Below are 12355 nucleotides of genomic sequence, written 5' to 3' on the forward strand. Positions count from 1 at the left end.
TACTACTATTACTACTACTACTATTACTACTACCACCACTACCACTACTACTATTACTACTACTACTACTATTACTACTACTACCACTACCACTACTACTATTACTACTACTACTTCTATTACTACTACTACTACTATTACTACTACTACTACTATTACTACTACTACTACAACTACCACTACTACTATTACTACTACTACCACTACTACTATTACTACTACTACTACTACTACCACTACTACTATTACTACTACTACTACTACTATTACTACTACTACTACTACTACTACTACTACCACTACTACTACTACTACTACTATTACTAGTACTACTACTACTACTCTACTATTACTATTACTAGTACTACTACTACTACTCCTCTACTACTACTATTACTAGTACCACTACTACTACTACTACTTCTATTACTACTACCACTATTACTACTACCACTATTACTACTACCACCACTACTACTACCACCACTACTACTACTACTACCACTACTACTATTACTACTACTGCTATTACTACTACCACTACTACTACTACTACTACTAGTACTACTACTACTACCACTACTACTACTACTACTACTACTACCACTACTACTATTACTACTACCACTATTACTACTACCACTAATACTACTACCACTACTACCACTACTACTACTACTACTACTATTACTACTACTATTACTACTACTACTACTACTACTACTACCACTACTACTATTACTACTACTGCTATTACTACTACCACTACTACTACTACTACTACTACTACCACTACTACTACTACTACTACTACCACTACTACTATTACTACTACCACTATTACTACTACCACCACTACTACTACCACCACTACTACTACTACTACCACTACTACTATTACTACTACTGCTATTACTACTACCACTACTACTACTACTACTACTACCACTACTACTACTACTACTACCACTACTACTACTACTACTACCACTACTACTATTACTACTACCACTATTACTACTACCACTAATACTACTACCACTACTACTACTACTACTACTATTACTACTACTATTACTACTACTACTACTACTACTACTACTACTACCACTACTACTATTACTACTACTGCTATTACTACTACCACTACTACTACTACTACTACTACTATTACTACTACCACTACTACTACTACTACTACTACTACGGTGTTTTTATTTCATCCATACCCAAACGAATCACTCTGTATTACTATAGTTAAGCCTATTGTATTTAATTAGAGTCTGGCTGGGCGGAAGAGAAAGTCTGCTGGCCTTAGCTCTGCCAGATTAAATAAATAAATAGAATAATAATAAATAATATTATTATATTAATACTGTAGCCTATACAGGGTTAGTTAAAAGTCCCACACCACCTAAATAACTTTTGAATCATACGGTTCAGTGACATGAAACTTGGTAAGTGAGGATAACTATATACTAAGAACTCAGTAATGGTATTACCGAGTTTTTTCTACTTCCGGTTTAACCGGAATAACTCCAACTCTCTTATTTTAAATGGAACACCCAGTATACTATTTTATTTTTGAATAGTACTCATTAAGAGCTTTTCAAAAATTACCCACACTTGATACTTCTGTACAAATTCAGTGTTGCTAAGCCAAGAAAACAGAAAAGTGTATCGAATATTAAAATAATAAACGCCCCACCTAAATAACTTTTGAAGCATACGGTTCAGTGATATGAAACTTGGTATGTGAGGATAACCATATGCTAAGAACTCAATAATGGTATTACCGAGTTTTTTATACTTCCGGTTTAACCGGAAGTAACTCTAACTCTCTCATTTTAAATGGAACACCCAATATATACATTTTTTTCATTTTTGAATAGTGCTCATTAAGAGCTTTTCAAAAAGTACCCACTCTCGATACTTCTGTACAAATTCAGTGTTGCTAAGTCCAGAAAACAGAAAAGTGTATCGAATATTAAAATAATAAAATACTCCTTCCTTAATAAAAACAGAACAAAGCTAGCTCACCTTCTAAATTATGTGTTCAAATTGGTAGCCCTCAGCTGCTTTACAATGTGTCACTCGATCATAGAAACCATTTAAGGAATGATTTAACCAGGCTTTAGGAATATCTTGCACCACTTCCATTTTTATTTAGCAACACTGAATTTGTACAGAAGTATCAAGTGTGGGTACTTTTTGAAAAGCTCTTAATGAGCTTTATTCAAAAATAAAAAAAATATATATATTGGGTGTTCCATTTAAAATAACAGAGTTGGAGTTACTTCCGGTTAAACCGGAAGTATAAAAAACTCATTAATACCATTATTGAGTTCTTAGTATATGGTTATCCCCACATACCAAGTTTCATGTCACTGAACCACATGCTTCAAAAGTTATTTAGGTGGTGCGGGACTTTTAACTAACTCTGTATAACATTATTATTTATATCATTATTAGCTTTATTATTATTATTATTATTATTATTATTATTATTATTATTATTATTATTATTTCTAATCTTATTATTATTGGTGGTGCTGGTGGTGGTGGTAAATAGAGAGTAATTTACTGGACCACGGAAGTTCATGCATTAAAAACCTGAAAATATACATATGCAACTAAGCAGTAGAAACTGTTGAAATATGCGCAGAAGATTCAAATATATGCGTCACACTTTAAAGGTTTATTTTGTTTCATAATACGATATAAATGAAAATAATAACTTACAGTAATAATTTTATTGTCATCAAGACATCCTCACTTTTATTAAATCTCTTCTTTCTACTGTATAAATGTGTTAATTTCTCATTTTACGCACATTTTTTAATTGATATATTTTTAACTTCCTAACTTTCCAGGTTTTTTTTTCCAATTTTGTTTGCAATTCACGTAATTATTATGGCAACAAACAACAAATGATTTTCCACATACTCTACTGTGAAACTTCTCCTCTTATCTATCAAAATTAGTTAAAATGTCCTGAATGATCTCTCGCCATCACATGATGTGTCTGGTGCAAGCTTGTAAGCTTGGTTGCGCAGTACAACGTGGTCTGTTGCTGTGGCGATAATCCAAGTCCCCGCATAACGGTAAAGCATCATGTCGCAAACACGTTCACGTCTGAGTATTTCTGACGAAGTAAATATTGTTCAACGGCTAGAAAACGGAGCAAATATCGAGAATATTGCTGGAAATTTAAGGTAATATGTACAGTAGTGGCAAAAAAACCGGACCGACCCTTGCAGCTGATACAAAAGAACCCTGTGCTGTGTATTGTGTCAAACTGTGGTAATTTCAATATGGATAGTGAAGCCAGAGGTATGTACTGCTATTTAATGAAACAATACGCAGTTATCTTTGCCGAATAGAGGTAGAAATGTAATATTGATGCCAGGTGAAAATAAAACTCTCAGAGTTTTTTCATCTGAAAGTTTGAGGCACTGAAGAAAACAAAAGACAGTAAGAATCGAACAAATGCAATAAATTTCATTGTTACAATTAATTATACAAGATGGATGTATTTTGTAACTAGCAAAATTTGAATCTGTGACTCTGAATTCAGCTACAAGGGTCGGTGCGGTTTTTTTGCCACGCTGTACCTATTTATTTATTTACTTATTTATTATCTTATTTACTTCGTTAGCTAGTTTATTCATTTATTTTCCATTATTTACTTAACGGTAATTAATTATTTATTTAATTATTTATTGATTTATTTACTAACTTATTCATTTGTTTACCTATTTATTTATTTACTTATATAATTATATATATATTTAGTTTACACATCTATTTATTTTTATTATTTATTTATTTATTATCTTAATTATTTAATTTATTTATTTACTTAATTATTTAATTCATTTATTTACTTAATTACTTATTTATTTACGTACTTATTTATTTCGTTGCCTATTTTATTCATTTATTTTTCATTATTTACTTACCGGTGCTTAATTATTTATTTAATTATTTATTGATTTATTTAATAATTTATTTATTTACCTATTTTTATTTATTTTCTTATATAATTTCATATATATTTATTTATTTATCTATTTATTTATTTATTTGCTTAGCTATATAGTGACGTACTTATAAATATTTATTTATTTTTATTTATTTCTTATTTATAAATTTATTGGGTTTATTCATATATTTATTTATTTATTTATTTATTTACTTAATTACTCATTCACTTATTTATTTGTATACTAATTTATTTATTTACTTATATAGTTACATTTTATTTATTTATTTATCTATTTATTTATTGTCTTATTTACTTATTTAGTTTATTCATCTATTTATTTACTTAATTACATATTTATTTACTTATTTATTTTCTAATTTATTTACTTATATAGTTATGTACTTTTTATTTACTTATTTGTCTGTCTGTCTGTCTGTCTGCCTGCCTATCCACCTACCTATTTATTTATTTACTTATTTATTTACTTATTCATTTATTTACTTATTTATTTAGTTATTTATTCATTTACTTATTTATTTACTTATTTACTTATTTATTTGTTTATTTACTTTATTTATTTATTTATTTATTTATTTATTTATTATTCTACTTTCAATATCGATATATTGTAGGAAATGAAATTAACTTATATTAATGGTACATTAGATTCGCTTTTTATAATGAATTAACAACTCTTAAATACCCATTCCAGCCACCGGCGTAGCTCTGTCGCCTAAGGCGCTTGCCTGCCGATCCGGAGTTGCGTTCGGGCGCGGGTTCGATTCCAGTTTGGGCTGATTACCTGGTTGGGTTTTCTCCGAGGTTTTCCCTAACCGTAAGGCAAATGCCAGGTAATCTATGGCGAATCCTCGGCCTCATCTCGCCGAATACCATCTCACTATCACCAATCCCATCGACGTTAAATAACCTCGTAGTTGATACAGCGTCGTTAAATAACCAAGTAAAAAATGAAAAAAAAAATCATTCCCGTGTGATCGATTTTTACTGACCATAATATTCCTTGACTGTCATGCCTATCTAGACATGATGCGTGCTGATTACAGGGGATTTGCTCCTCGTGTTATATCTAAGTAGGTAAACATTGGCTTTCTCCTATATCGACGTTGCAGTGTATTAAATTCGGACCGCATACATGGCAAATCAGCGAGCTAGAGTTGAGTCAAAGACGCTGTTTGTTCTATTCTTAGGTCCAAAAAAAAAAAAAAATCGCTGTAGACTATATGGCTGTACCAGAGATATAGCCGCAAGATTCTATACGTGAATGCATTTCTCGCGATGGGATTTTAAGGTTCCCGTTGCTTATGCGCCCACTCCCTTTTGCGCTGCAATTGTGAATTTTCTGTCTTTATTCAACTCACGAATTTTGCCAACTTCACTTCTCGAGTGTTGGTTGTTGCTCAATTGAGATTGTAGTCTGGTTCGTCAGAGACCGTTTGACACTACTTCTAACGTTCTACCGCTTCGTATTTTCGAGTTACACTACCTCAGCTGCCTCGTGACCTTCCAATTCGTGCCTCAACTTCCCCCTCTCTGCATATCACTAGATGACGTCACTCACTCCAACTCAAGGTCACGTTGGATACATTAATTCTTTCTTCTGTTGATCTCCGTATACTTCATTGGAATAGGCCTATAGTTTAGAAATTATAGGCGCGGCAAAACGTGCCTGAAAATATGTCCGTCGATTCTTTGTGATAGCACCCTAGAACTGGACCGAAATTATAACCGTATTGACATAAAAAGCGAAAAGTGTATTTGAACCGAAGGCCGTACTGAAATGTAGAATCTAAGAAAAAAAGAAAACAACTTAATAAATAATTTTAATTAAGAACTAGATTTGAACGGTCCACACCTGTGGAGTAACGGTTAGCGCGTCTGGCCGCGAAACCAGGTGGCCCGGGTTCGAATCCCGGTCGGGGCAAGTTACTTGGTTGAGGTTTTTCCGGGGTTTTCTCTCAACCCATACGAGCAAATGCTGGGTAACTTTCGGTGCTGGACCCCGGGCTCATTTCACCAGCATTATCACCTTCATATCATTCAGACGCTAAATAACCTAGATGTTGATACAGCATCGTGAAAAATAACCCAATAAAATAAAATAAATAAAAGAGCATATTATTTTAGGGTTCCGGGGAACAGACTTTATTGATATATTATTATTATTATTATTATTATTATTATTATTATTATTATTATTATTATTATTATTATGTCTTTTAAAGAACTCGGAGGTTCATTGCCGCCCTCACATAAGCCCGCCATCGGTCCCTATCCTGGGCAAGAACAATCCAATCTCTACCATCATATCCCACCCCACCCCTTAAATCCATTTTAATATTATCCTCCCATCTCGCTCTCCCCAAAGGTCTTTTTCCCTCCTGCCTCCCAACTAACACTCTATATGCATTTCTGGATTCGCCCATACTTGTTACATGCCCTGCCCATCTCAAACGTCTGGATTTAATGTTCTTAATTATATCAGGTGAAGAATACAATGCGTGTAGTTCTGTGTTGTGTAACTTTATCCATTCTCCTGTGACTTCATTCCTCTTAGCCCCAAATATTTTCCTAAGCACCTTATTGTCGAACATCCTTAACCTCTGTTCCTCTCTCAAAGTGAGAGTCCAAGTTTCACAACCATATAGAACAACCGGTAGGCATAATATAAGTGTGTTATAAATTCTAACTTTCAGATTTTTTGACAGCAGACTAGATGACAAAAGCTTCTCAATCGAATAATAACAGGCATTTCCCATATTTATTCTGCGTTTAATTTCCTTCCGAATATCATTTATATTTGTTACTGTTGGTTCAAGATATTTGAAATTTTCTACTTAAAAGGATAAATTTTCAATTTTTATATTTCCATTTCGTACAATATTCTGGTCACGAAACATAATCATATACTTTGTCTTTTCGGCATTTACTTTCAAACCTATCTCTTTACTTGCTTCAAGTAAAATTCCCGTGTTTTCCTTAATAATTTGTGGATTTTCTGCAAACATATTCACGCCATCTGCATAGACAAGCAGTTGTTATTATTACTGTTATTATTATTATTATTATTATTATTATTATTATTATTACTATTATTATTATTATTATTACTACTACTACTACTACTACTACTACTGCTACTACTACTACTACTACTACTACTACTACTACTACTACTACTACTACTACTACTATATTACTATTATTATTACTATCATAATTATAGTATGCAATTTTTTACTTCTCCTAATTAGAGAGGAAATTTATTAAAAGCCTACATAAAAAGTATATAATTATACGAATATTATGGCACGTATATACCAATTTCCAATGTGAATACCTCATTACGAAAGCCAAATGTTGCAGGGAAATTTGGCGTCGGTATGTTGTCTGGTATATGGGATACATACGGGTCTGTTCTAGCGTCATTTGTTACAGTTCATATGAGATGAATGGCGTTCACATTCCTACAGGCTATTAATTCTCGAAAACCTTCCCCCTTTTCTCAGACATACTCTTCTAGAGAAGGTTGACAGAGAGGGAAAACGTAAGAACATTAGTTTAAACTTGGCATCACCCCAAAATATATGGAAGGAGTACCCCTTTAAAAAAATAGTTACCGGTGTCTTTAAACCGGAATATATCACTTGCTTTTTTTAATTCGTGCGCGGGGTCAAGAGATTATTCTCGTTTCGTTTGATACTATCCTAGTGGCGAGTGGACCACCGATCTAGAACATGGGTGTCGTTAATCTTGAGATATTTTTCACACTTTCGAAGACATTACATTATTTACGAAGGGAATTCAACGGGGACTTAAAGCACACACGTTTCTACTTACCTACAGAAAGTTGTGATGTATAGACTCTTTACATGCGTTTAAAAGCGAAATTAAATCACCTCAGGATAACTATTATCACGAAAATTGTATTCGGCAAGATAATTGCAATGCAAACTGAACAACTAAACATTCGAGGTTATAATAATAATAATAATAATAATAATAATAATAATAATAATAATAATAATAATAATAATTTATACTGGCAGAGTTAAGGCCATAGGGCCTTCTCTTACACTCTACCAGGTCACAAAGTATACAAGCAGTTAAAATTTAACAAAAAGTTAAAGAACAGAATAATAACATAGGCCTATTACAAAAAAAATAATAGCATAATAAAATCGACACTAAACAACATGAAAATAATACCATAATAGAAAAAGAAAGTAAAATACATTGGGATAAAGTAAAAGCAACTCATTTAGTACAAATGGTTAATATGGAAAACGTAAGGAAGAATATAACAAAATAGAATGTAATAAAATAATAATAAAAAGGAAAAGAAATACGAAAATTAAATAAAATTAACGATAAAAAGGCTATGATAATAAATTCATCGGCTGATAAAGAGAGAAAAAAGGGGAAAGGAAGGAAAAAGAAATATATAGCCTATATTTTTACAAAACTATGGCAGAGAAAAGGGCTTATAACTGAAAGGAATCTAACTCAAAAAGTGCAATTTAATTTATTTTTGAAACTGGACAATATCCGACAGTCTCTGACATGTTGTGGTAGAGAGTTCCAGAAATGAGCTGCAGAGACGGTGAAAGATGAAGAGTAGAAGGATGTTCTGTGTTTAGGAATGGAGAGTGTGATATGGTGTTGTGAGCGAGTATCTATTTCGTGATATGAGGACAAATGTTGAAAACGAGAAGCTAGGTAGCTAGGGTTAGAGGTTTTAGAATATTGAAGAGTAAAGTGAGAGAGTGAATAGTTCTTCGCTCTTTGAGACGGACCCAGGACAGCATATTTAGTAATAAGATCAAAAAAAAAAAAAAAAGTCGAATCGAAGTAGAGATGATAAGAATAAAAGGCTCCTTAGAATTAAAAAAAAACTGAACATTTGAGGTTATAACAACACCTTATTTTGAACTCTTTTACCACTGACAACATAATGAGACGTTCTTCCAGAACTGTTAGAGAATGTACCACTTATTGTGCGTCGTCAGATGTGGATGCAACTGCACGGAACACCTGCACACTTTTCTCTTCAAGTACGTGACGTAATAAATGACACATATCCCGGGCGTTGGATCGGAAGGGAAGGTCCCATTGATTGGCCACCCCGCTCCCCTGATCTGACGCCTCTTGATTTCTTCTTCTGGGGGCATATCAAAAGCCTCGTGTACGAGATACCAGCTCCCGACCAAGGTACACTTCACGCCAGGATATTTGCAGCATTTGATGAGGTTCGTGAGATGCGTGATGTACTTGATAGAGTGAGTCAGAATTTCCTATGACGATGTTATGCCTGTATTGAATGTGGTAGTCGTCAATTTGAACAACTTTTGTAAAAAAAATGTATTGAGTGAACTTTATGTTTGCTTAACTTAAAGTGTGATTTTCCATTATGTAGCTCCTGACATTCCCAGGCTTGCACTGACCCAGGATTACTTTCTACACCATAAGTTTCTGTTCTAAAGTTGTTGTATTCCGACCCCTCTATAAGCTCCTTAAGTTTGTGCGTAACCTTTTGAATCACCCTGTATAAAATAATTTTATTAAAGAACTGCAACAATTAACCACTTTATATCTTTCAGTAAAATATACTGTTGTAAATTTAATCTATTGATGCTTCATAAAACCTCAGCTGCAAACCCAGCTTAATACACAATTAAAACATCATTAGGCCTATCTGCTGAACTAATTGAACGTCTCTATTGCAGTATGATGAAAGATGAGTGGAACGGAGAAAAATTCTCTCCGGCACCGGGATTTGAACCCGTGTTTTCAGCTCTATGTGCTGATGCTCTATCCACTAAGCCACGCCGGATTCCCATCCCGATGTCGGATCGAATTCTCTCAGTTCAAGTTCCACCTCTTGGGTTTCCTCTAGTGGCCTACCCTCATGCACTTAAACTGAGAGGATTCGACCCGACATCGGAATGGGAATCCAGTGTGACTTAGTGGATAGAGCGTCAGCACGTAGAGCTGAAAACCCAGGTTCAAATCCCGGTTCCGGAGAGAATTTTTCTCCGTTCCACTCATTTTTCATCATATGATGACGCAGAATATCTGCACGGAAATATGATGTACTTCGGTACATCATAATCTATATATATATATATATATATATATATATATATATATATATATAATTTGAACTGGTAATGGAAATTACGGGAAAACGGCTGAACGGATTTTAATAAATGGCCCCTCATTTTGCAGCTTGGAACCCAAAGTTTTTCGGAAAAGTAGTAGTTTTCAGTGAAATGTCAATTTTCCTACATAATTTTCCTATTTTCCAAAATCCATCTGTTGTCAGTTTTGAGAACTAATTTTATCGAATCACGGCCGACTTGATTGAATTTCATAACTAAAAACACACTACAATAAACAATAGGCTTTTACACGAAGGCTATGACCTGCAGGATTGCTGACATATTTAGAGCTCAATTCAATTTGTTATTAAAAACTGATTCTGCAGTGTATAATAATTTTCTGAGTACAGCTGTGTATTGGATATTCAAATCTACGAAACTTGAGGTGGTTTGATGACATTATTTTCATTAGAAATTAAATATTATTATAGTTAATATCATGATGCATCTATTTTTCATTAATTGTACATAATATTGATGCTATATTGATGACATGAAAGTGAAACGTTTTGAGGTTATGTAAGTAAATGTAGAGATTATCTTAATTTAGATCATCATTTTTATAATTTACCGAGTGGCTGCTATATAAACTACAAAACTTAAGTAAGATAATAATATTGTTATTAAAAATCAAATATTTTTGTACTTATTAGCCCAGTGGGGTTGGGTCTTTTTCATATACTTAATGGCGGTGCAGTGTAGATATTGATATGTGTCATTGTCTTCAGTATTGGCTCGAGAGAGCGCTAAAATTACAGTTCCTAAGGAAAGATATAAAGCTATTACTTACTAATAAAATAAGAGCCCTAGAAAATTTTGTAGTCTCCAGATCATTTCAGCAAAATCTCTTAGTAGGAGAAAATGATTTTACGCTCTACATTTCAAGTTCCACATGCAGCAGCTATACGAAAATGCTATTGTTCGAAAGCTTAGCAAATCTGACATTTTTTAACTTTTGCCTACAATCCACAATGATCTGAAATAGCTACTGCTATCGTCCTGACATTGATACTTGCGTTTTCGCGTTGAAACTCAAAAACTGAAGTTGGATAGGTTCAAGAAAATGTATTTGGCCTAAAAAAAAGCCATTCAGAGAGAGTATGTTTCATTATTATGGAAGCAAATAACTATCAAAAAGACCAGTATTCTTCATTGATAATAGATATGAAAAATGTTTATTTGATCGTCTAACGAAGTTAGTTTGCAGCAGCATTTGCTGCACAAGCCACTAGTAATATATGAATCTATTGAAAATTTAGGTTAGAATGGGAAAAAAAAGATATTCTTGCAAACTTATATTAAAAAAGAATTGCATTGCTCATGGTTACGGAGATACATAATCTTCTCAATACTTAAAGTTATGCATTGAGCAGGTTTTGAACGAGACCCCCTAATATTTCTTCTTCAACATTACGATGGGTAGACCTATGTTATACTTCTTTGACAACTACAGAGAATTCCTCCATCGAGTTCCTGATCGTCTGACGTTTCGTTTATTTTGAGGTAACTATTTTTGGTCATATTCGCAGTTGACTCTCACAAAATACAGAGATCTAAAGTGTAGAGACAAAACACACGTTACAAGAGGAAGAATAATTTCAACTCACCAATCGTCGGGATCGCAGTCTCGGAAGCCTTTCGCGAAAGGATTGCTCGCTATTTTGAGTTGTGTGATCTGAAAAAATGAAGATATATCCGAAATTAAAACACATAATTATGTTAATGATTGCTGAAAATAATTCATTTTAATATTTATTGATTGATTGATATTATTTATTTATTCATCTATCTATCTATCTATCTATCTATCTATCTATCTATCTATCTATCTATCTATCTATCTATCTATCTATCTATCTATCTATCTATCTATCTATCTATCTATCTATCTATCTATCTATCTATCTATCTATCTATCTATCTATCTATCTATCTATCTATCTATCTATCTATCTATCTATCTATCTATCTATCTATCTATCTATCTATCTATCTATCTATCTATCTATCTATCTATCTATATATCTATCTATATATCTATCTATCTATCTATCTATCTATCTATCTATCTATCTATCTATCTATCTATCTATCTATCTATCTATCTATCTATCTATCTATCTATCTATCTATCTTGTCTGTCTGTCTGTCTGTCTATCTTATCTATCTATCTTATCTATCTATCTTA

The 12355-nt window shown here is 32.9% G+C and overlaps 1 protein-coding gene across 1 annotated transcript in view; it reads right to left on the reverse strand.

Moving 5' to 3' along the window:
- LOC138711749 (T-box transcription factor TBX10-like) overlaps window positions 1–12355 on the reverse strand; it is a 306742-nt gene that overhangs the window by 202258 nt on the left and 92129 nt on the right. Inside the window, exon 6 of the mRNA XM_069842929.1 lies at window positions 11775–11842. Within this exon, the coding sequence (XP_069699030.1) occupies window positions 11775–11842 (68 nt within the window). The remainder of the gene's footprint in view (window positions 1–11774; window positions 11843–12355) is intronic.

Source organism: Periplaneta americana, chromosome 13, assembly GCF_040183065.1.
Source record: "Periplaneta americana isolate PAMFEO1 chromosome 13, P.americana_PAMFEO1_priV1, whole genome shotgun sequence".
NCBI lineage: Eukaryota > Metazoa > Arthropoda > Insecta > Blattodea > Blattidae > Periplaneta > Periplaneta americana.